Below are 27,045 nucleotides of genomic sequence, written 5' to 3' on the forward strand. Positions count from 1 at the left end.
AATGTCGAGGCAGAGAAATGTAATTTTGGAAGCTGTTTGGCAGTGAATCTTTTAAAACTCTGCAACTTGTTGTGGAGAAGATGATGCTACCAATGGAGGCTGTTTGTTCTTGGAAGGCATGTGTTTCTAGGAGTTCACGATTGGAGGACACTAGTGAATGTTCTGTCAGCAACTCGGTGGAACTATCCCTTATACTAACTGTTCCCTGGTGTTGTGCAACCAGTTTGGAATACTGCAGCTACTGGCAAGTTTAGGACAGCGTTTTTACTGCATTGGAGACCTCAATGAGGGACCGCTCACCGGAGCATGGGACTTGTTTGTACTTTGGTGAGGTCAGGATGGTACTGTATGTGTTGTGAGGTAATTTAATAGTTTCTGGTGGTTTGTGGCTAATGCACTTTATTTTAGGGTGGTGAGTGCCCTACAGTAGTGAGTTGGTGGGGTGGAGAGTTTCCCAGTGCTGTGTGTTTTGGCGTGGTAAGTGCCTCATTTAATTTGTGCAGTAGTTGGTGTTGACTGCAGTAGTGTGGTTTATTTCTGCACAAATTTTGGGTGGTTAGTGCCCTATGGTGGTGAGTTTTGGGTGGTATGTACCCTAGTGTTTGTTTTTAGGGTGGATAGTGCTCTACGGTCGTGAGTGTCCCGTGCAGTTTGTTTTAGGGTGGTGAGTGCCCTATGGTGGTGAGTTTTGGGTGGTAAGTACCCTAGTGTTTGTTTTTAGGGTAGATAGTGCCCTACGGTCGTGAGTGTCCCGTGCAGTTTGTTTTAGGGTGGTGAGTGCCCTATGGTGGTGAGTTTTGGGGTGGTGAGTGCCTTGTGCAGTTTGTTTGGGGGTGATTAGAGCCCTATGTGGTGAGTTTTTATTTTTGGGGTGGTGAGTGCCTCATGAATTTCGGTTTGCGTGATTAGTGTTTTTATTCTGTTTTTTTGTTTTGTTTTTTTCCCTGAGGGAGGGGGTGGGCTATGTCAATGTTTAAGTATGAAAATGCATTGCTTAAATTGGGAGTTAACGTCTTTCTCTTTTGAGTGCAATGTAAATGTTGTTTGTACTGGGGCAGCAATACCTAAACCTGAACATTCAACATGGGTCATAGTGATTTACTGCATTCATTTATCTGCTGGAATGAATCTTTTTAGTGTTTAAAAGACGAAATGCTATTAACATGGAATCTACAGACAACGCTATGGGGATAGATCACACGTCCATGGCAGGCCTAAGATTCTGTGGTCTTTACGGGCGGACAGAATGAGTGAATTCATCTGAGGAACTTGTAATTACTTGTGCCATATTGTAGTCAATCATTGTATGCCCACTGTGCCACCCCAGACAGGACCAACCACATGCAAATGAGGCTTGTTCCTGCTCCAACAGAGACAATCAAGCCCATACTGTTAGATAAGGTCATCTCAAGATGGAGAAACAAACATCTTGGTTTCAGCCTTGTACAGCCTGAGTTCTATGGCACAGAGACAAGTCGGTGGGAAATAAAGCATCAAGTACTTATTACATACTTAAGGAATGTGAGAGAGTCACGCGTCGTCACTTCTGCATGAACACTGAAGTAACAAGAGCGTAATATATATACACTTCTAGATCTTTAATAAACCTGTGAATTTCTAAGTAAACAGACAAACCTATATTACATTTTGAATATTAGAAAAAGCAACACACATCAGTGGGGAGGCCCCTGGCCAGCAGGATGGCATGGCATATTTACAGCCAGGGAGTAAACTATGAGCCGCTAAGGTAGCTCAAGGGGTGATTTGGCCTACTTAAAAAATCTGTGTACAACCTGCAAGTGACACTTATGAATCATGGCAGTCTGAGACAGCCCTTCAGACTGCAGAGGGTGAGGAGGTGAATGTAAGTCATTCGGGTAATATTAAAGCTTTTTATGTTATTATTCAAAAGAGACAACAGATTACTGAGAGAGGCGCGGGATAATGCCTTTGAGGAAAGAAATGGAGTCGCCACAAAAGACAGCAGCAGCATCACAGGGAGGGAAGTTACAGAGATGATTGGAAGCCATTGTGGCAGGCTGTGTCTCGTAGGATATTGAAACCACCAGACAGTTCGCTGAAGCTACCAGACATGCCACTCAAAAAACTGAAACCTCTGAAAAAAAAGCAATACCTGGGGCAAATGGAAGTCTTGCCAGCTCCAGGGACCCATTGCAGACATCAGATTTAGCAGAAGCTTTTTGCTTTTACATTTAATTTCAAGCAGATATCAGACGTTGTCTCTGACTGTACAGTCAAAATGCTAGAAGCATTTAAAAAAGACGTTAAGGGAATAGCCTGTAAGTCATTGAAAGCTACATTTTAGAGGTATGCAAGATTGCTGCATTTATTTAGAATGTATTTTCAAATCAAAGTAATATCGAGCATTGCAATGCGTGGGGGTTTGCGTTATCAAATCCATTTGCAATTTTTACAAGATTCTGGAAAATGTGATGCAAATCATGCCTTTCGTCTTTTTTTAATAAAAAAATGTTGTTTCTTTAACCAAAGATCTAAGACCCTAACGTGAAATCTCAGCATACCTTGAAAAAATCTATCTGCTCGAACTTGTTACAAAACGTCCATTAAAAAGTGAGAGGTATTTAGTAATTAGAAAGTATTAGAATATTCATTATCATTAATTATGCACAGCACTCAGAAAAAGTGGTACAACAGTAATGAATTTAGTCCATTAAATCACGTTGAAAAGATGTTTGTTCCATGCTTGTTTATTTTCCATATTCTTCTGGAACACAAAGTGGAGCATCCAACATCACACAGTGTAGCCAACACATGTTTTGTCACATACGTGACTTCTTCAAGGCTCGGATCATTGTCACTAAACTCCAGAAATATACCATCAATATCCTCAGTAAGAGGCTGTCCAAACCAGAAAGAAGGTATGCGCAAAGGCGAAAAAAGGTTCCACTAGTCTACTAGTTGAGGCGATAGTTCAATTCCAAAAATCAGCAGTGCTCGATGTCATCACTCCTCAAGTCAAGACTTGAGGTTGGGGATAGTGATACAACATATACATACGGAAGATATGATAAATTCCTGAGTACTGCGCTGTGACCGCAACCAGGGGGGTCCTGTGTTTGGAACGCTCCACTTGGTGTTCCAGAAGAATTTGGAAAATAAACAAGCATGGAGAAAACATCTTTTCAACGTGATTAAATGGAATAAATTAATTACTGTTATACCAGTGTTTTGGAGTGCTCGATATCATTTGCATTTATATGTGGAGTGGTGGACACGGCTCATCAACTCCTTTTTTTGGCACCATTAGTAGTAGGTTGTCCGATATCTGCTAGCACCATAGTACTCATATCTAAATTGATGTGTACATCCAAATACCCACACTTAATGTTGTTCTAATTGTTTGTGCAAACCTGTATTCCCACTACTACCTATTTATTTATGTGGATCCATGAAGTAATTAAGGGCCAAATGTAAAAAGTGACAGATTACAAAAAGTGGATGCAAACTCACTTTTTGTGACCTGTCTCTGACTTTGTGATATGATCTATGTACTAGTATAGTAGGTCGCGCCGCTAAATCGCCAGTCAGAAGGTGTAGCAGAACGACCTGAATAGTATTAAATATTAATGTGATCCCTATGATTGGCAAGCACAGGCTAGTGAATTGCAAGGAACAACAGACCACCATCCATGTGTTTACATTCACCGATGGAAAACATTTCTCTTTTAACTGAGGCCCACTTTCCTGAAAGAAACAACTGCTGCTCTAAGAAAATAAATAAACAACAAGCATTTGCAATGCAATAGGTCTCAACTTAAGGAAAGTTTGAGCTATTGTTATTGTAAATGACAATTTTTGTATTTATGTGTTAGTTTTGAAAATAGCGAAATTAATAGCTTTGTCATTTACAATGCCAATAGTTATAACTTTCGCAAATGTGACACCTATAGCATTTGTAATGCAATATGTGTTGTATTTATGTGACGTAGATGTATTGATATTACAAATAACAATGGCTTTTAATTTTTTTTAATAATGAATACTTAAATAAAAGTTATTGTAATTTATAACTGCATAGCTTAAACTTTTGTAAATAACTTTTGTGAAGAATATGTTAATTGTATTTTATTGTGACGAAAATCCAAGAACAGAAGTGAAATAATAACATCTTTTTGTGACATTTGTAATAAAGCTTGAAAAATTGAGAGAACCTATTTGAACCAGTTGTTGTTCAATGGTTGCACACATTGATGAGGTGATGTTGTGGTGGCGACGAGTGATGCGGTGGCGTTCAGTGATGCTGTGGTAGCGCATAGTGATGTTGAGGTGCCCCTGAGTGATGCTGTGGTGGTCCTGAGTGATGCTGTGGTGATGCGATAGATAGATAGAGTGAGTGTGATGGATAGAGTGAGTGCGATAGATAGAGTGAGTGAGATAGATAGAGTGAGTGCGATAGATAGAGTGAGTGCGATAGATAGAGTGAGTGCGAGAGATAGATAGAGGGAGGGCGATAGATAGAGGGAGATAGATAGATAGATAGATAGAGTGAGGGTGATAGATAGATAGATAGAGTGAGGGCGATCGAAAGATAGACAGATAGAGTGTGGGCTATCGATAGATAGATAGAGTGATGGCAATAGAGTGAGGGCAATAGATAGACAGAGTGAGGGCGATAGATAGAATGAGGCAAAGGGATAAAGAAGAAAATGCAATGACACGGTGAACGAAGGAGAAAGGGGAGCATGTAAACGGGTCTAAAGGGACGTTAGTAAGAGAGACAGAGAACAACAGAAGTGAGTGGAAGGCATAATGTTGCGAGGAGGAGAGAAAATAGAGAATTATGAGGTGTTAGTGGGAGAAGAAGGGAGGGGACAGCAAGGCAGATAGAAGGAAAGAGGAATAAAAATGGAGCACGAGGAGGCTGGAGAGAAATTGTAAAAGGGAATGAAAAGACAAAAATAACAAGCTGCAAGTTTCCAAACATTAGAAAGGACACAAAGCAACCAGTCACATTTTGTTTAACAGTGGTAGTTGCGCTGGACAATTTTTTAACTGCGTGTACTTGAAGGTTTGCGCTTATAAATTGGCTTGACCTAAAAAGAGGAGGAGGATGTAAAAACGCAGAGAGCGAGGAAGAAATGGAGGTAAATGAGGAATAGGAGGAGAAGGGGAAGCAAAGAGACATGATGAAGATATGTAGAAAGATGGAGCAATACAAGTGATAGTTGGGAAAGCAGGGCAGTGAGATGAAGGGGAGAAGGGAGATTAGTGCAGAGATTATTGTTAAACTGTGACATGGAGGCAATAGCAGTTAATAAAAAGAGAGCGCATTACAGGCCACAAACAGCTTTAAATTACTCTGCGTATTGCTAGGCGCAACAGGCAGGAGAGGTGTGTACGGAACGAGAAGGGGTGGCGGGGGTGTGAGGGAGAGGGCAGATGAAGGAGCGGGGGAGAGAGGAAGGGAAATGTATTGGGACGGAGGAGGGGGAGAATGGGGGAGGGGAAGAGAAGTTCGAGAAGAGAGGAAGTGGGGAGAGAGGGTCAGAAAATGAAGGTGCACAAAAGGCTGCGACTGTGTAACTCCACCCCCCTCGCCGTCCTCCCCACCAGCACTGAATCAAAGGCATTAGGGTAAATAACAGAGGCGGCAGGCCAGCGCTAAACTGCCAGGCTGTGCGCTCCCTGGGGCAGCTGAATAAAGCAATTAGCAGCTCCCCTGGAAGCCACACGGCTGATCATTGTCACGTGCACGCCTCAATATCGTTATCAGGTCAGAATGTCGGCAATGATGCTGATGTACATTGTGTGAGTACAGCCTATAAGGCGTTAACGTTTAATTTCATTTTAACCTCATGCCATACTTGAAAGACACAACTGTACTTTTGCTTAGGAAGTTTCAGTGAGATTTCCAAAAAACCTTATTTCATCAACCAGAATATATGAGGGTTTTGTAACTATATCACTGAGCCACTAGGTGTCAGTAGCGCTACAGTTTTCTTTAATAACAGCTTGTAAATCCCTCCCGCGACTGCCAAAACACAGAGTGAAGAACCCAAAGTAGAAAATAAAACAAACTGGGCCATCATCGCTTAAAAAGAATGAGCAAGGTATCACAAAGTACAATGTTAACTTGCAGGAGATTGATAGTTTGGGAAGAGCGCCATAAAAATTAAGCATACTAGAAACAATTCCGAAGTATGGCTATTCATATTGCTCTTTCAAGAAACGAAAAGCCTGCAAAGTTTTTTATTTTTTTCAGTTTTATATTGCGCGAACTCCTCCCGAAGATATGGAGGGATTTACATAAGCGCCAGTTCCGTTAGACAAGTATACATTCATGTTTTGGTAGGCACGGCGAGTGATTTGCCTAGAATCACAGGATGTTGAGACGACGCCGAGACGCGAACCTGTTTCTCCAGATCCAAAGTCGGCAGATCTGACCGTTATGCCACATTAGAGTGCATGTCCACATCTCTTCCAAGTGGAAATGTGGCTTAGTGCCAGACGGGGCACCCACTAGCAGTGGCGCATTGTGTGCCTGAAGTATGATTTGGGTCATGTATGGAATGGAGCTGGGGAAGGGGTAATTTAGGGAGGCTCAGAAAAGGACTTGAGGTTGCAAAGATGCCCCTGACTAGCTTGGCAGCAGTGGTATGGGGTTAGAAACTTTTCAATTCCTTATACGCAGTGATCGGTGCGGTGTCCCCAGAGAAGAGGAATGAGTTATTCGGGAAACCAACTCGGTTCAAATGAGATGCAAGTCCCCTGCTGGTGCAACAGCTGAGGATGCTTAGATAACATGTCAGAGCCCGTGCTTAGCAGCTCTGGAGAAAGAAGGATCATCTGTGCAGTTAGCTGTGAAGGAGGCCGAAGGGGAGGCAGGGAAGAGATCTTTAGGTAAGCAACGTTAACTCTCTTTCAGGCAGTCAGAGGTGCTATGGTAGGACTGGAGTGCTCTGGTGTCCATTGTCGCGCCCCAGTGCCGAATCGGTGGATACGATTATGAACAGATCTTCATGCAGACATGGAAAGATCAGTCTCGCTCCTCAGTGCGTAGATATTGGCCAAAAATGCATTTCGAGGCGGGGGAGAGCTCTTTGAAATGTGAAGCTCTCAGCGAGGGGGGAGGAGAAGTGAGCGGATCCCTTTGAAGCACGCACGGCCTCGCTGCCGTGAAAGAAGTGTGAACAAGCAACAAATGGCTTTCATGTGGTGATGCGAGGCAGGCGGATAGAAGCGTGTTCACGAGACCACATGCACTTCTGGAAATCCGCATTTTTCAGAGCTTAGTTTAGCTCTTAGTTTAGCCCCAATAGTCTCGTCCTATTCATTCCTTGCGAAATGGAATAGGACGAGACCTAAAAAAGTTCCATGTTCAGGAAAACATGGGAGAAAAGGCAGTAGTCCTCGGCACCACTGCCTGCTCTTCCACCCCTGCTAATCCTGTGAGATCATCCAACACAATTTTCAAAGGTGAAGGGGTTCTATGAGGACCCTTTCCCGTTTGTGAATAAGTTCCCAACTTGCTTGCGGTGTCAGTAACTGGTCATTGATCAACAACCGCAATAGGGGTCGCACACCAATCAATGATACATAACATACCAAATCGCAATTGGGAAGAAACTCACCTTTTATGTCCCTGTCTGTTTTTTTAACAACAAATGTTATTGATTTCTCAGTGTACCAGATAGACAAGGCCCAACAAGAAAATACAAAAGAAGTGCATAAGATAATGTCATTGTAGAGACCCCCAATAGTCAGCAGAACATCAGATCGAAAAAAACATGAAACCCCCCACTCCCCCAAAAAGCACCATACATACTTGAAAAACATTACATAAAGATTCAAGAAAGTTCCCAGCCACTTTTAATCAACATCAATGCACTAGACAGGTAAGTTATTCACCACCAATTGTTCAATGGGATCACGATCTGCGGACTGCAACACTGGAGGTAACTCTATACCCCTGTAATCGGCCCACCAAGACCTGATCTTTCCGTGCTTCTGCGGCACCCCTTCGCCTGAAACACTACAACCTCCGCAGACATGTCCAGTGCCTTTTTCCAGTTTGTGACACTGGGAGTGGACGGCTCCTTCCAATACTGAGCTATGTTGCGCTATGTCGCGCTTAGCTAAGATGAGGCCCAAAAATAAAAGGTGTCTCTTGTAGCGGTTCCCACCAATGTCCTCCATGCTATGTAAGAGCGCCAGTCTGCGGTCCAACTGGATATCCCATGTCAGGGCACGACCTAGACAAGATGACACACTGGACCAGAATGGCTGAATCGCCACGCAACCCCACACTGTGTGTAAAAATGACCCATCGTCCGCAGGGCAGCGGAGACAGATCGGGGACTGGTTTGCACCCATTTTCCAAAGCCTATGGCAGTGTTTATGTCCCTTTCTAACTGTTTCCGAATGGGTCGCTAAACCCATTTTGTGAGTCAGGAATGCATTTTTAACTCACACAAATGGCTTTGTACATTGTAAAAAAAACACATCTTGTGTTCGCAGACCATTTGATTTAGTGAATTGCAATGTTTGAAAAAGCAAATTGGTTCTGTACATCTAGTCATATATCTTGCATTAAAATGTCAGTCTGAGGTTGGTACTTGTGTTAGTAAAGTGACACAAAAATATGGCCGAGGGATGCACTGGCAGGGGAAGCACCAAGGCTCCTGGGCAGGAGCTCATGTACATTTCGGTGTGCATAATATTTAGATGCGTCAGGTTTTTGCAGCACACAGTAAAGCTTTAATGTGCTTTTTCATGTAATGGGCCTTTTTGTGCAACTAAAATCAGCCTCTCACTTCTATGCCACTAGTCTTCGATATCGGTTAACGAAATGAATTTGAAGTCAAATATACATCAGTGGCGGTTGGTGGCAAATCACATTGTAGGGGCGCAAAAAATATACACATAAATAATACACATAACAAGTATTCTAGTAGCCCCGACATATGAAAACCCGGATCCGGCCATGCTACAGGACTGGGCCGACAATTCTGCCCAAGCCTCGCAAAACATGGTCAAAATACTAATTAAGTATGCTGCAAGTGATCGTGACAAATTAATAACTAGAATTGAAGAAATCTTAAAAGAACTGGATTCTAGAGAAGAACAGGATGAAATCTCAAAACTAATGAAAGAAATAAAGATAAAATTCACAAAACACGAGGAGGAAATCAAAGAACGAAAAGCCATAAAATTTCAGAGAGACCGAAATTACTACGTCGACGGACGTGTGTACACTTTTGCTAGAAAATCTGACAATATAAAAAGACAACAACTCTCGACAACTGCAAGTGGAGAAGAAACAGCTTCGGTATTAAGTGGCACAGACCTTAGTTCCTCCTTGGGCTCAGTCACAGACAGCAACAGCTCACTAGGGGCAGGGGGCCCAGGAGTTAACTTATTTTCGTTTACAGCGCCTAGCAACACTCAGACCGCAAACGCAACGGCAGGCATGGTTCAGGGACAAAACGAAACAAAACACAAAACAAAAAGCCGACGGAGAAAAGACAGACGCTGGGGCAAACGCGGTGGGAAAACAAACAAAGCCCAACTACAGAAAAAACAGGAAACAATAATGGCAGACAAACAGTTGGAAAATATGGACAACACGGTGGTAAACCTAACAGACTTAATACTGACTGTAGAAGAGACTAAGATTTTATCTTTGGGATTGACATACTGCACTATCACAAATTTTGATTATGCCCAGACCCGGATAGACCTTTTCCAATTCCTAAGAAAACTGAAATTACAGAAATATTTCTGGAACTGTGCTAAAAAAGACTCTGAAAAAGATTTGGGCATTGAAACAGAAAAAATGCTAGCTATTTCAGATATGGTGGTTCTAAGCGATATGATAGCATTAGAATTTGATGAATCAATGAGTCAACTTTCAACTGGCGCAGTAGCAGCCCAATCTAACCTGAACACCAACTTGTCTGCACAAACTAAATTCAGACCGAAATCTGTTTTCATGCCCATGTTAATGAAAGCTGGATTAGATTTGTTTTCAGAATATGTCATTAAGGAACTTAAGGAACTTTCAATTATGAGCACAAAGAATTTCTACAGGACTGACCATGAAAAGAGGTTCAAATATAACAACCTCATAAAGAAAATCAAAGACAGACCGGATATAGTGGTAAGATGGTCCGATAAAGGCGGCAACATTGTACTGTGGCCTCTCAAAATGTACAATGAAGAAACGTTATCACAGCTGCAAGATCGAGAATGCTACTGCAGAATCAGTCCTAAAGTGACGGTAGGAATTCAAGAACGCTACCATGCAGAACTGTACAAATGGAAAAGTTCTAATCTGCTAAGTAAACCAGAATTTGAATTTCTTACGAATGACTATCCAACAACGCCCCAACTTTACCTCATACCCAAGATACATAAAGACGCTTTGAAACCCCCAGGGAGACCTATTATTTCAGCTATAGGTAGTTTGTTTGAGAACACAAGCATTTACGTGGACAGTTCTCTGCAGATGTTCGTTAAAGACTTACCCGCTTATGTGCAGGATAGTGGAGATTTTCTCCGTAAAGTATATGATTTTGACTGGAATGATGAATATGTTTTCATGACCCTTGATGTACAATCACTGTATACCAGTATTAGACACACAGATGGACTTAAAGCACTCCAACATTACCTCAATCTCAGACCGATTGCTATGTATGATCACACAGCTATGCTCCTGCAAATGGTAGAATGGTGTCTTACTAATAACACTTTTATCTTTGATCGGTTGCACTACAAACAGCTGCAGGGTTCGGCCATGGGCACTTGCTTCTCCCCAGTTATGCTAATTTGCATATGGGCTGGTGGGAGGAGCAAGTACTGTCAGTCACCCAGGCATCCATCATGGAAGAAAATGTCATAATATACAAACGTTATATAGATGACATTTTCATCCTCTGGAAAGGGTCAGAAGAGAGCGCACAAAACTTTGCTTCGGCAATTAATGAGAACACTCTTAACCTTAAATTTACATGTTCAACCAGTAAAAAGTCAATACAATTTCTGGATATAGAACTATACGTAGACAAAAATAAAATCCAAACCAAAACCTATAGGAAACCCACTGCGGGAAACGCGGTGCTGCATGCACAAAGTTTCCATCCAGTCAAACTGAAAGAATCCATCCCCTATGCAGAATGTCTACGTATGACCAGAAATTGCAGTACTGAGGCATGGGCCCAAGAAGCTAAATCCAATCTTATTGAAAGACTCAGTAAAAGGGGATACAGACCACAAACCCTATCCCAGGCAGAACTCAAATGCCGTAAAGTTAATAGAAGGGACCTTCTATTCTCAGACAAAAACAAAAAGGAACAACAAGTGAAAACAGTCCCAGACATCCCTAGACTGATAACGGGGTACAATGCCTATCATAGCCACGTGAGAAAAATCCTACAGAGACACTGGCCACTGATACATAATGATCCTGTAATAGGACAATGGTGTGGCAGAAGCCCCCTAATCACTTTTAGAAGGGCCAAATCGATGCACAGCCAGCTGGTTATCAGCGCACCAACCATAACCAAGCCACCAAATTGGTTAAGTACTCAGAGAGGTTTCATCAAGTGCTCAAAATGTAAAGCTTGCAAACAAGGTATTAACACCAAGGAAGTAATTGTTCCCTTTAGAAATAAGCCCTACGCCATCAGAGGCCTGTACACTTGCAAGACAGAGTACGCAGTGTACGTTCTTGTTTGTAAATGTGGCAAGCGGTATGTAGGAAGCACCATCCACCCGGCACATGTCCGAATCCTGCAACATTTGCGACCCATAAGCAATAACGATGAAACCTATCCAGTGGCCAGGCATATAAACAAAGCGCACTCTGGCAACAGCAATGACATCAAATATTTTGTCATTGACAGTATTGCCAAAAGCATCAGAGGAGGTAATCGCAGACTTGCCTTAAGGCGCTTGGAATCTAGATATATCATCTTACTAGATTCCAAGATTCCTAATGGGCTCAATGCCGATGAAGCATTGACCGTTCATTTATAAATCAGCACAGTAGTACTCCTGATTCCCCCCTTTTCCCACTCCTTTAACATCTGCATCATCACTTATGTAAATACTTTCTTTTGTCTGGTTTACTTTCAGCACCGTTTTATAATCACTGTGTATCACTTATTTATGGCTCCATGGTATACAACCTAAAGTACAGGTAAACACGGGTGGGAAAGGAGACGTGCAACCCAAAGAGTATTGGGGAGGATAGAATTGAACCCGCATGTTGATTGACAATTTTTTAACTTTTGCCACATACTTAGCGGATATAATGTATTACACAGTAATTACTCCACTTGGAGAAGAGGCTCGGTTGAGTTTCTGTTTCTGTGAATTATATATGACCAGTAACTGTGTTTCTTTACATATCGTATGGTGTATATGTAACATTGAGTATGGCTTTCAAGTTGATGCATTTATTATTTGCATAAGAGAGTCACTGACTCTCAAATTTCAATTTACGTCCATGTCATCACTATGCTTCGCATACTACAGCTAATGACACACTACTTCAGTGTGAGACAATTTAAATGTGGTTAATCGTCCCAAGTATGCGCAAACCTTTCATACGCTTGAATTCAATGAGGTCTTTTGTTTATGTCTCCACCCGACCAGAGCCGCTCGAAGAAGCCTGGCTGTAAACTAAATCCCCATATTTCATAAATACCAATATATGGCACGCAATACAATCATTTCATGGGGTCTACATGTTTGACTTTTGTTATTGAGACTTTCTCTGATCATGTTTAAGAGAAATTTTTTTAATTATATGTTCAGTGATTATGACAATGACGGTGTGGTAATCACTTTCTGTTATCTGTTAAGGAACTCTTCTATGTCCCTGGTTGTATAAACAAATAAGTGAACCAGGGTAACCATGTCAACCAGCAACCTATCACAGTGATGTAACTTTTGTGTTCTCTTGCTGTGGTGTATATATATATCAGCACTGTCATTGATGTGGATGAAGTGAACAAGGCGGAGGCTTCCGCCGAAACGCGTCTGCAAGCAGCTTTTTGGAAATAAAATGAAACTTGAGTTGAATTCACGGTGTCAGTGCCATCCTTGATCGGAAGGAAATGCGGCTTGGTAACCAATACACATAACATATACACATATATACATATACACATAACACATACAATATGCAACAAATACACAATAATATACACGTTGCCACTGCCAATGGTCGGGAAGATTGCACTGGCCAAGATGGTTATTTTACCAAAGTTTTTATATTTCTTTGTCAATGTCCCAATCCTACTCACGCAACACTTTTTTTCATATCCTCATATCGCAGTTGGTCGCCCTGGTATGGGCCTGTGGTTAGGCAAGGGTGTCCTGGGACCTGCTGACTCTCCCCTTGAGACAAGGGAGCTTGGCGGCTCACAGTATGCATTTACATGCATTATGCGCTCAAGCTTAATTTTTGCATTATTGGGGCCATCCGACGCCCTACCAACCCCACGTAGCAGTCGAGATTGATGTGATTGCCCCTGTTACACTTAAGGTTGCGCTTTACCAGGCCCCACGACACCCACATGGCGACACAGATACGCCCGAGACTTTGCAGTGGGTTTGGGGGGAGCTGCGTAAAAGAGCTGACACTCCGCTGCTCTATGCTTCTTCCATCCCGCTGGCACAGAATCCAATGTTGCCCTGCATTTGAGATGGGGTCACTAGGACACTCACACGATATTTACAATGTGCTAATTATTTGTGATAGATCCCCACCCTGTACCGGAAGGCAGGGTTGTTCAATGATTTTTCATGTAAGTTCTCTCTGCGTGATTTTATGAAATAAAATGAGATACCAAAGGGGTATTGTCAGTTTTGCAGTGGATGCAGATTTTATGCTGTACAGAATGCATTTTGATCATTTGAGAATTCTGAGCAATGCATAATAGGTAGTAAATGGGTAATACCACATTACTGGACCAACAATTTGTGAATTGTTGTAATTGACGAGTGTTGTTACCATGTTTAAATACCTTTGTATTGGAAGTTTGGTCACATACTAAAAAAAATTGTAATTTATAATGTCCTGTTACCTGAAGTAAGTCTCAAGTGGATCTGATGTTGTGAGTGTCAGACTTGTCTTAAAGGGGTTCAAGTCATGGCAGGGTCTAAATAGTCTCTGAAATGACGTCCTCTTTTGATCTAAATTCGTCCTCTTTTGTAAGAAAAAAGTGGGGGATCAGAAAATAGATGGAGAAACCTATCAAGTAATTTATTTGAGAGGACCTCTGCTTCCCGAAAATAGTCCTTGAAGCCACTTGCAGGGCCTACGAATCCGTAATAACTGTCCAAAAGCCAAACCATCACCTTTGGACCTGGCCCTTTTTGCAGGGTTATCCCCAAACGTTTTGCCTTCCTCCACCTATTTTCCTGACCTTATTTTTGTTGGCTTTAGCACTCAGGGCATTGTACCACTGCTAATCAGTAATAAAGTGAAAGTATTCTCTACTTTAAACAAGGTATGATTGGTTTACACTGGCTTGGCGTATTTGATTTACTTGTAAGTTCCTTCTAAATTGGCATCATCACACCCAGAGCTGGCTTGTAGCACTACTTGTGCCACCCACAGAGGTAGCCTTACAAACTTGTCTCGGGCCTGCTACCATTGAGCTGTGTGCGCCGTTTACTGCCACATTGACTTAGCATTTAAAACTACTTGCCAAGCATTAAACTACCCTTTTATTTCACATAAGCCATCCCTAAGGTAAGCCCTAGGTAGCCCTGTGTCTTTATGTGTGGCATGTCCTGGTAGTGACAAACAGCCTATTTTGTTTCTCACTGTTGTGAGGTCTACTCCTCTCGTAGGGTAGCATGGGGAATTTTCTTATATACTTTTAAGTGGTTATTCCTGGTCCGAAAGGAGTGGCGTTGCCATGTTTGGTATATTTAGAATAGTGGTGATAAATCTGGCTTACTGGTGTAGTTGGATTTTATATTACTATTTTAGAACTGCAACTTTTAGAAAGTGGGAATTTCTCTGTGCTTTTGACTCTTTGTGCTCTGCAACCGGACTCCAATACACGTCTAGGGCAGGGTGACAGCTACACTTAGTGCATACTTTCGAGACAGCCCCAACACAGGAAGGGCTGGGTGTGACAGGGGATGCATCTAGATTCATCTGAATACTGATTGTCATCTTGGGCTGGGAGAGGTCGTTCAGACTGTGTGAGGGCAGGACACAAACTATACAAATGCAAAGGTCTAAATTATCCCTTACTGGTGACTGGAGCCAGGGCTGGGTTGAAAGGGACTGCTGCACACTAAGGGTCGAAGTCACCCCTTGATCAAAGACAATCTTGAATATAAGTACAGGGGTTCTGACCCCATATTTTTAGACACTTTTAGGTCCTGTAACTAAGCTCTGCCGGAGGAGAAGCTATGCTGCTGAAAAAGTACAACTCTGGACTTGGAAAGAACTCTGCTAGAGTAAAGACTGTTGTGCTGTAGGACTGCCACTTTGCCTGGACTGACTGTTTTAAGGGACTTCTTTTCTGCTTTGCTGAGCTGCCCTGCCGCCTGCTGATCTTGCCTTGCTGAGGACCAGTACCATTCTTACAGGAACCCAAATAGCTCCCCATACATATTTGGAAAATAAATGCTTTGTATCTATTCATTGAAAATTGATATCTCATGACCCACTTAGGTGAATAGTGCCATATTTATCTTGTTTTGATCAGGATAACGAGTACTATCTCAGTAACTTCATAGTATGCACAGTATTTATGACTGATGTTGTTTCAGCCTATGTTATGTACAATATACAAACTCTTCACACATTGCCTTTGATAAGCCTGCCTGCCTGCTCTGCACCTAGCTACCAGAGGGTGAGCACGGGTTATCTTTGGTATGTAACTGACTTGCCCTGATTAGAGTGGTGGGTTCTTCCTCGTTTAGGTGCAACCAGAAAGTCAATTTCTAACAATCACACAAGCGTCCAGGGTGGTTACGAGAGTACTGTAAACAAGTATTTCTTGCAGTTTGCTTGCAGTACAATGATGTACCCAATTTGCCCTCATCGGCACAGGAAGTCAAATCAAGAACAGGTAAATCATAAGTTCTAGCATCAAAAGTAAATGTGAGATGAGGATTTTCATTATTTAGCCAGTTCATGAAGTTAGGGAGAGAGTGTCAATGTTACCTCTCTGAATTAACAAAACATCGCCAGTGTGCAGTTTCACAAACGGATATGGTTAAAAAAAAGGATTGTGGAGTGTGAGCAAGACTGAACTCTCAAAATCATCTACATAGAGAATGGTGAAGTTGGGAGCAAAGCAGGCTCACATCAAAACCCCTTTCTTTTGAAAGTAAAAGGTATCTTTGTACAAGAAGTAGTTCTGTTTGTGTGCTATTTCGAGATGTTCAACAATAAAATCAGTAGGAACTTTGGTTGGTAGCAGCACTTATTGTGCCACCCACTTAAGTAGCCTTTACACCAACTCCCAGGCCTGTCAACTGCCAAATTGAATTAGCAAAATAACCCCCTTGACAAGCCTTAAATTCCTTTTTTATTACATACAAGTCACCTCTAGACGGCCCATGGGGAAGGGTGCATTGTAACGAAAACGTTGGACATGTACTTTTAAATTTTACATGATCTCACAAACTTGGTAGTGAAAAACCCACAAACTTGTTTTTCACCACTATGAGGCCTATCTCTCCAATAGGATAACATTGGGTTACCTTGTTACATTTAATACGTGATTACTTTTGATTGGGAGTAGGTAGGAACGTCATGCCTGATGTCTGAGGAATTGTGATTTAAAATCCTCTCTCATTGTAAAGTTGGATCTTAAGTCAGATTTCTGAAAATGCCACTTTTGGAAAGTTGGCATTTTCTTGTCCTAACAATTTAGTGCCTGCATGCTATTACTGGGTCACATGACTGAGTGTGATTGGTAGTAGGCCTTTTTTGTATACCGTCAAACAATACAGGGACCAGGTGTGCCTGGATGGGGCTATCTCAGCCAGGATGGGGGGGCTGTACACAGCCCCCCACGTACACTTAAAAAGTCTGTGCCCTGCTCTCAAACAAATAACTTTACACTAGCCTATTGTGCGTACAGACAGACTGGAATCAGGTTAGGGAGGAAGGAAATTCCAGACACCAAAATAGGAACCTCAGAACCACTCTTCGGTTCATTCTTGAACCTTTGGAAGGACTTTCAGAGGACTGCCTGCTGCTTTGGCCTGCTGTTTACTTCAGAAGGACTGCTGTGCTGCACCAAGAAGAATTGCTCTTCTGCCTGGTGCCTGCTCTGAGCCCCCAGAGGCCTCCCCTGCTGCTGCAGCCCTGCTCTTCTACTTGAACCTAGGGCTTCCATAAAGACTCCAAGAGCTAGTTGGCTGGCTTCCTGAACAGAATTGTGGAGACAGAAAAAGCTCCAACTGTTTTGAATTTGCACCGGGATCCTACTCGAGTGAGACCTAACCCACCAACTGGTGACTTTACAGTCTGGACCATTGGAAGTAGTGATCCAGATAGCCCACATTCAAAACTTAGGGCATTTTATGCTAGAAATTGCTCTGAGAATCGAAAGGAGACCAGGACTTACCCGTGCATTGATCCACCCAAGGTTCATCACCATCGGCCTAACTTTATGGCAGCTCCGGGTAAATTCTTATCTGCGCAGCAAATCCTGTTAAGCGGTTCCTCGCAGAAGGGGTATCGACCTCGTGGAGCACTTGTGGCTGGACCCTGCCGCTTCACCCCAATGGAGATTTTCAACTTCTAATAGTGAGACCAAGTACATACATTGGAATCTTCACTACAAATGTGTCCAATGACTCCTGATGATGACGCCTTCTCCTTGGACACCGCCAGCTACCTTGCCCCACTGAAGTTCACCTCATCATTTTCTCCTAAAGTTTCTTCTGAGTCAGAAGGTAAGCAAAGGCTGGGCCCAAATTCTTGTCATTTATTTGATCTGCGATCCATCGCGGTCAGACATAATTTTCAACTCTGCTTTGGTCTCCTATCGACTAGATGTCTGCAGTTGGCGCTTTGATCTTTTAGGTACAATTTTCCACTTTAAACGTTAAAAATTCATAACTCTGGTTCAACTGATTTGATTTTTGTCATTTTCATGTCAAATAATTTGTTAAAATGTACTCTATTTTTCTAAATTGCTGTGGGGTTTTTCTTGTGTTGTGTTTTCACTTTATTATTGCTTAAGTGCTGCATAAATAGTTTACACATTTCATCTATGTTAAGCCTGACTTTTTTGACAAGATAGAAGAGGGTTAAGCACAGGTTACTTTAGTGACTTTTTGTTGTTCGCCATGACTAGGATTGTGGCTGTTTGAGAAGGGTTCACTCGCCCCATGACCCGACAACCCAATGTCTCACAATGATGAAAAATACTCTTAACACATTGTGAAACACAAGAAACTGATTACTGGCCAATATATAGCACAGTGTGCAGGAAAAGCAGGAGAAATATTACCAGACTGGGAGTGGCTAGAATGAGTGCAGACATATTTAGCTTGGCAGCAGCTGACAGATTAGATCAGACTAGCAGATTATTCACAAGAAACCACTCGCCACCAAAGATTACCAGCTCCGAACAGGCTGGAGCTGCAGCCGGCCAAAATTTACATGTAACTGACAGCAAGCAGGGTTGTATCCCTCCAACCAAACTCGTGGGTGTGCAGGGTGTCAGTAGGGAATGGAGCATTGATATGAGTGTGACCCACCAGAAAAGTACCAGTAGCTGATTGATATGACCGTAACACACACAATCATCCCCCCAGGGCACATCAGACATCATGTAAACCTTGATTTTGCTGACACGGGTGACAACCAGAGTTAAACAAGGGAGAAGGCAGATCAGGTAGGCAAAGCATCCCACATCAACACCAACAGAAGCTGACTTTAGCACAGCTGATCATGCAATAGCTCCATTGCTTCTCAAAGGAAGCAAATCCCTACTGACCAGCATCACAAAGCGATAGTGGAAAAGTCCTGCTGACCAGCATTCCAGAGACTGACCTGACATCACTGAAGGGTTATCTACATGCAGCAGCCAGCCTCATTAAAGACTTTCACACAAAAAAATCAATCCTACTCTCAGAGAATGCCACTAACTGCCAGTGCACAGGCACATCACATTGAAAACATGCTGCATATTCAGTATCAACTCCACACAATGCTTTGCAATCAAGATCAAGCCTTCTGGCTAAATACACACAGAATTCTCAGACTGGAAATGAGGAACTGCGAGAGGGAGCAGCCAAGATGTCGAGTCTAGCCTTGCTACACACTCAGGGCTTGGAAAATCATTCCAATTTAAATCAGGCAGGTCACCTTCCTTCTCCACTTCCAGGCTCATCTTTTCAAGCAACAACTCAATCCATACTAATATAATGAAGAGAGCCCAAACCTTTGAGGCGGGTAATCTCAGGAACCACAGCACCAATCACAACACCCAATACAGCGTTGGAAAGGGTAGTTGAAGCAGAAGAACATAGACTATGCAGACGCCCACCATATACATTTAAAAGGTGAAAGAACCGTGCCAGCAAAGTAGTCCCTTGGGGGCGTGTCTGCGTTGTGCTGTGGGCGTGTGCTGGGGGGCGTGACAAACGCTGGGGGCGTGTGGTACGTTCCGGCCTTTCTTGCCATGTCTCATATCGTGTGCTAATCCCACCCTGCTCCCTTTAAATACCCCTGCACCCCATAATCATAACCCACCCTTACTCCTTAAAATTCCCCAACACCCCTAAACACTAACCCATCTTAACCCTATACATATACCCTGTACCCCAAAACCCAAACCTAGCCCTGAACCCTATAAACACCCCTGTACCTCAAAACCCAAACCTACCCCTAAACCCTAAACATACCCCTGTACCCCAAAACCCAAACCTAGCCCTGAACCCTATAACAACCCCTGTACCTCAAAACTGAAACCTACCCCTGAACCCTAAAAATACCCCTGTACCCCAAAACCCAAACCTAGCCCTGAACCCTCAAATACCACTGTACCCCAAAACCCAAACCTACCCCTGAACCCCAAACCTAGCCCTGAACCCTTAAAATACCCCTGTAGCCCAAAACCCAAATCTACCCCTGAACCCTAAAAATACCCCTATACCCCAAAACCCAAACCTAGCCCTGAACCCTGAACCCTAAAAATAACCCTGTACCCCAAACCTAGCCCTGAACCCTAAAATACCCCTGTACCCCAAAACCCAAACCTAGCACTGAACCCTAAAAATACCCCTGTATTCCAAAACCCAAACCTAGCCCTGAACAATTAAAATACCCCTGAAACCCCAAAACCCAAACCTACCCCTGAACCCTAAAAATACCCCTATACCCAAACCTAGCACTGAACCCTAAAAATACCCCTGTACCCCAAAACCCATACCTATCCCTAAACCCTAAAACTACCCCTGTACCCCATAATCCAAAACTATAGCTGAACCCTTAAAATACTCAAACACCCCAAAACATATACCTCAGTACCCCAAAACATATACCCCTATACCCATACTTACCTTATCCAAACATTAAAAAAAACATGCTTTTACTCTTCATGCATTTACAACGAATTTTGTTGTAAATGTATGCGTGGAAAAAGCATATAAAATGTTATGCCAGGCGTTATAATGGCATTGCGGAGTCATGGTACTTTCGTAATGAAAGTATGCGGAGTGATGGTATGTGGAAAGAAAGTTGCGGAATAATGGGTGTTAACCCTCCCCCGGAAAGTACATGGGTGGCACGGCGGCCCACATCTCCAGCAACATACTCATATTTTTTCACCACCCATTTGAAAAATGCACAGGTCTCTCTCATTGCTGGCCAGCACCGACATACACTTTTAGACACACCTCCCGCCACAAGTTCTAGAATTGCGAACTTTAGAGCTGGGGAGCTACGTTCGAATCTCGGCATCAGCTCAACATCCTGTGATTCCAGGCAAATCGCTTTGTCTCCCCGTGCCTACCACAAATGAATGTGTTCTTCTGTAATGTAAATTGTGCTCATGCCATGTTGTCGAGTTCGCGCTATATAATATTGCAAGGAAAAATAAAGTAGGGAAACTCGAGTTCACACACTACTGAAAGCGCACTCTTAAGTGCATCAGCAGTGCACTGTGAATCGGAGTGTTTCACAGGCCTGTCACAGATAAGAAATGCTATCAAAACGAAATCCTACAAAACAATATACTACTGGCTGGCAGCAAATCATACCCGGACAACGTCGGGACGGGCTGCTGGTACATTATAAATTCCAACTGCCTTACTCTGTGAGAAGCACCTATTTCCACCACTCTTATCGTTTCCCCATTCATGTCCCTTTCTGACTGTAAACCCTAATCCGCCTGCCCCCTCCTTGGCTAAATTGGCAACCCTATACCACCTTTTTGCTCCAGCCCCCTCCCCCTGCTCTCTCCTCAATAAGCCCTTTGCTGATTTCCCAGCCTGTAGCTAGTGTACAGCTGTCTCTTGTCCATTGCTTTGTAGCTAGGTGTGTGCTGCATAGGATTCAAGGTCAACCAATCCCTGTCCTTCCCCTCGTCTGTCACTCTGGGAGTTTTTCGAGGCGCCTCCCTCTCTCCCATCCTTTTCAACCTTTTCATGAAACCCCTCACTTATCTTCTCAGCCTCTCCAAGATACAATTCCACATGTATGCTGACAATACCCAAATCTACATCAAAATTAATTCTCTGGAATACATCAAATCACTCGACTCCACACTACAAAAAACCCAAATCTGGCTGGCCGAAAACCACTTGAAACGTAACTCCCTTAAAAAGGAATTCCTTGTAATCGCCCCCCCTAACAAAACTCCAACTATCACAGACTGGATGAAGCACCTAACAGATCTCAATGGACAACTGCTCATAGTCGACTCAGCAAAATCTCTTGGGGTAACGTTGGACAATAACCTCAAGATGCTGAAACACATCAGCGCCTCAACAAAGGGAGAAAACTTCCACCTAAAGACCCTGCGAAAACTGAAACCCTATCTGCCCGCCTTCGATTTCAAACAAGCTGTTCAAGCCTTAGTTATCCCTCGCATGGAATACGGAGCAGAACCTTATGCGGACTCCCGAGGTCTTCGACAGCCCCGCTAAGAGCCAGGATCAACTCAGCTGCGAGACTCATCACAGGCTCTGAGAGAAACGCCCACATATCCCCAGACCTGAGAGCCCTCAACTGGCTACCGTTTGAAGCCAGAATTAATTTAAAAATTGCCTGTATGACACACAAGGCTCTCTACCACAACGCCCCACAATACATAGCTCAGAAACTGGTGCTCTCAGCGCGCAACAGAGCTTACAGGAGTGCCAAGACTCTTCTCCTACAACCACAACGATTTGCCAAGAAAAAAACGTATAACCGGTCCTTCTCTGGTACGTCTCCAAGGATATGGAAAGCTCTGCCCAGTGAAACTAGAATGAACCCTTCCTCGGCTTCCTTCAAAAGAGAAGTGAAAGCTATCCTAATGGCTCAATCCACGTGAACTCTTTATTCTATTCACTGTACTATATTACTTGCTTTTCTTCACTTATATTCGTCCTTCTGTTTATCTTTGCCATTTTGCACTAGCATCGCACTGCCTTTTCTTGATCTAGATGTATCTAGTACTTACTTATTTCTACGTGTCATGTTAAGCGCTCTGATACTCGCAAGAGTCTGGTTCGCGCTATATAAAACCTTCAAAATATATAAAATAAAATACATACTTACTGTTGTAAACTTCATCAGCTATGCAGAAATCAGCTCAGGGGCATGATTATCTTCTACCAAGTCATCTTTCATAGCTCCATGTAGCAGGTCTAAGAGCAGTGCACCGTGCTCAATCTAGTCTTCTTTTTTTTTTTAAACTTTTTATTGCATTTTTCAAGATAAACCTCAACCATATCTACGTGTTTTTGATTTGCATTATTTTTACAATTACCATTATGACTTTTTATACAGTATAATAACCATTTTTGTCGCTCATACCTATACACAAAGATCGTTTGGCTCCTTTCCCATCCCGACTGATTGTATTGCAGCGTAGTTCCATAGAAATTAATTACTTTTGTTGCTACTGTCATGGGCTGATGTCCGGGCTTGAGTCTATCTGCGGGGGTTCGCATATGTGCCCTCTAAACTCGTTCCATTTTCCCAATATTCTAGACCATTTCTTGAGGCAACCCCTGTGAGTATACACTGCTCTTTCGGCCACCATTGCTGTATTTATGTCGTTCCTCCACCGTTGGTATCTGGGGACTATTCCCGATCCCCAGTTCCTTGCTATGTTCCGCTGTGCAATCGTCATTCTTAGTGTCGGCTCAATCTAGTCTTTAACTATAAGTATTATCTTCACTTTCTCCCTTAGTAGGAAGAACTTAAGCAGATTAAGAGAGGGACCCCTGCGTGCTCATTGGCAAGCTCAACATAAACTAAATAGTTTACCTCAATTATCTATTTCAGAGAGTGCAGGTGCCGTGCAATTAACTCTACAAAACATGATAAATAATCAGTATGAGTATCAAGACTACCTGACTCATCTTGTATTCTGTAATAATAATAGTCTCCTTAACATTAAACCACCTTTTCAGCAGTTCCTAGCTAAAGGCTGAACATGGCCTTCTCAATTATTTGCCTCATCTTCTTAAAGTGAAACAATCATGCTCCTTAGCCCTTTATTAAAACACTCAAACAACCCATTTTTATGGGTGCTGGTGGCAAGTAAGTGGTAGTTTTTTCATCACTCATTTCACATGGGTTTCAAATTGTGGGACATGAAGCCAGAGATCACAGTTCTAGGGAACCGAACTCGGGAAACAAATCCAAAGAGAGATATAAAAAGTACAGTATTTATTCTCAGAGGTGCAGACTCACGGTACCTCATGGTATTATGTGGTCTGGCTGTAGTGGTTCTGTGAAATAATGCATCCGCTTCAGGGATCTGCACTCAACCTCAAGGTCACAGGTTAAAATTCCACATCCTCAGCCTTTCATGGTCAAAATAATTGATTTTGATAACACTAAGCATTTGTTATTCAGCAACAACATGCAACAAGGGGTGAAAGAAAAGACATGCTATGATGCTGCTGAAGTGTCCATAGGACCAACATCATCATTATTCTGCCACGTAAGAATAGACCAATGACAGAAGTGCAGAGGAAGGAAGACCATGCATGCCCTTCTGACTAACCACTCAACTGGCATATCAGTTAGGTGAAACGAATCCTCAGTGTCTACCTCCATGCTGGACCAGAAGAGTAGGGAATACAGTTGTTGCTCTGTTTTCCTTTCCCTGAGATGCCCTGCCAAGAGTACCCCATGAGCCAAACAAGAAAAGAGGTTACTGAAACTTGGATGACAACCAACATCTAGCTAGCACCGAGTTTCAGATCAGCAGGATTACTATAAAAAAAAGCGACAACCAACATCTAGCTAGCACCGAGTTTCAGATCAGCAGGATTGCTTTAAAAAAAGCCTATTTTGCAAGGCAACTTTGCCCAATGGCTTAACCTTTGGATAGTAGCTCTTCAATCCAATAGAATTCCTTCAAAAAATGTTTTAAAAGAGGGCGTGATAAAAGCCCAGATCCTCCAAGACCTCTCGCAGCCAACATCCATGCAGTGATTTTAGGCTTCCTGGCTTTAGCCAGTTGCTAGATGATACACAACAGACAATTAGGAGAGAAGTAAAGCTTAGAGACAGTTTCTGTGCAAATCTTGGCCTTGCTAAAACTGAATGTGCAGTATAATTCAAACATCCACAGGATATCTGGGAGTGATCACCAATGACAAGAGAAAGATGGTCGTCAAGTTAACAAGGAATGGAAAAAGACAACCTGAAGCAGAAACAACATATTAGACAGCATTTACAGTGCCCCCTCAGAACTCTGAACACTTTTCATCCTTAACAGGATCCCACTGACACAAGTGTGTAAAATATTAAATACACAAAGCACGCAATACACACACACACAAAGTAAGGGCTCCACTTATGGGTACTAGAGAGTTTGTACATAGGAGAGCAGGCATTCATTTGCAACCCCCAGGGATACACTTAGAAGGCCTAGCCTATAATCATATGCTACCAGCATGAGTTTACAGAAGAGGTAAGTGTGCTTACTTTTTTCTTCCAGCCTTACTCAGAAGTAAACAGATAGTCAAAATATGTTATACTTTCAAGAATATTCAGACTATAATGATTGTTCAAAATGAATTTGTTGAATGATTATCATCATCTTCGTCTTACTTACACTGATAAGATAAAGCACTAAATGCCTTACTGAAATATTTGACCTCCTCTAACATGCGAAGCACTAACAGTTCAGTTAAAATTATGATCACAGCATTGACTGTGAATAAATTTAGAGCTATTTCAGTACTGTTCAGGATAGGACCATCTAATGCTTTGCAATGCTAGTGGTGCACAATACCATTTAGGAAACGCTAAATTAGTTTGTGACAAAAACACACCTTCGCCTTATATCTGTTGATATAAAAATGTGACTGTCCTTTTACTCAGCCTATCAAATTGTACACAGCCCCTCGTGCTCATATGCACATTTACAAGCAACACACCAATAGCACCATCCATCCCATCATTCCTGGAAGAGGTCCATATATACTTTAGCACAGTGTACAAAATATGTTTGGAATACTGACATTACCTACTATTGTATTCCTCCATTTCAAGAGTTTGAAGTAGGGACACAAGGCAGAGAAAGGTGAGTTCACGGTCTTCCTTTGTTGGTTGAGACTGGGTGACGGGTGCTGATAGTCTTATTGTCCACATGCCATTGAGGGTCACAGCAGTTAATTGCCTTCCCTAGTGTGGGGTCTCACCTTATGACCAGAGCCTTAATTGTGCAAAACAGAATTGACCACAATTAATGCCCTCCACAGAGGGTGTTAAACACTGTTAACCCCCTGAGCAGATGGCATCAAGACTTACATCAACAAGGTGAAAAGTCAATTAAATATATAAATGAAAGTATGGGGAATCAAATTAGAGAAAGCCTTAAGCATGACTCCCATTACCAACAAATCTCAAGGTCTGTATCTAAATTCCATCCAACCACTCACTGATGCAGTTAAGGAACGGTCGAGAAAAAATCTTCACTGCCACATCCAGATGGGAAGACGGTTTACAGTTCATTGTATCTGCACTGATACCTTTCTTGTGGACTGACAATGTGAGAGCATTTGTTCATGGCAACTGTATCAGGCCCGTCAACAAGACAACATCCCTGATCTGTGAAAATTCCCGAACTCTGATCAACAAATCAGTTTTAACCAAATCAACTACTAGAGCATAATGAGGCCTTTGACTATCTGTTTCGCATTAAGAGCTATATTTATGTTTGCAACAAATTAAACAAAAGAAGAGAAAAAGGCTGTAGACAAGTGGAGCTGAGAGAAATATTTCTTTCTGGACATGATTGTACACATTTAGGCATTTGCTTCCAGATTCAACTCTTGCCACATGCTATATGGACAACGACAGATGCCTTTAAAACCATACTCAGTGCTGCTGCCTACCTTTATGATGCTTTGGCACGTTGAGAGAGGCAAGCCCACCAAACTGGTGCCGTTGATGGACATCACCTGGTCTCCAATGTTAAGCTTTCCCGACTTCTCTGCCGGGCCTCCGTGCATCATGTTGGCAATGATCACCGTAGGTAGGATGGATCCCCAGCCGGATTCCACAATCACCACACCGAGGATCTCCCCTTTTTGCTTTTCTATGAAAACCTGAAATTATAGGTAAGGCATGACTGCTTCTGGATATCAATATATTCTCACATACACTTTTTCATATTTACATATTTACATATTTTGAAACAGAAGATAAGGAATTAACTATTTATGAAATGATCAAGCAGGTTGTGTCAATAATTACATTGTAGCAACAGAGAATTTAAAGGAGGGCACTTCAAACAATAGGACAATATCACAGAAAAGTTGCACTAGCACAAAAAGCACTTTTTGCACAATTGCCGTTTCTTTAACGCATCGATTAATGAATAGAGTAAG

The 27,045-nt window shown here is 42.5% G+C and overlaps 1 protein-coding gene across 3 annotated transcripts in view; it reads right to left on the bottom strand.

Annotated features, from left to right (window-relative positions):
• The window catches only part of APBA1 (amyloid beta precursor protein binding family A member 1), a 514,808-nt gene that overhangs the window by 48,479 nt on the left and 439,284 nt on the right, over positions 1-27,045 (bottom strand). For all 3 annotated transcript variants that reach the window (XM_086961250.1, XM_086961249.1, XM_086961248.1), the window contains one exon: positions 26,551-26,763. In XM_086961250.1, the coding sequence (XP_086817376.1) occupies positions 26,551-26,763 (213 nt within the window). The remainder of the gene's footprint in view (positions 1-26,550; positions 26,764-27,045) is intronic.

The sequence above is a fragment of the Lissotriton vulgaris genome, chromosome 3_1 (genome assembly GCF_964263255.1).
Source record: "Lissotriton vulgaris chromosome 3_1, aLisVul1.2, whole genome shotgun sequence".
Classification (NCBI taxonomy): domain Eukaryota; kingdom Metazoa; phylum Chordata; class Amphibia; order Caudata; family Salamandridae; genus Lissotriton; species Lissotriton vulgaris.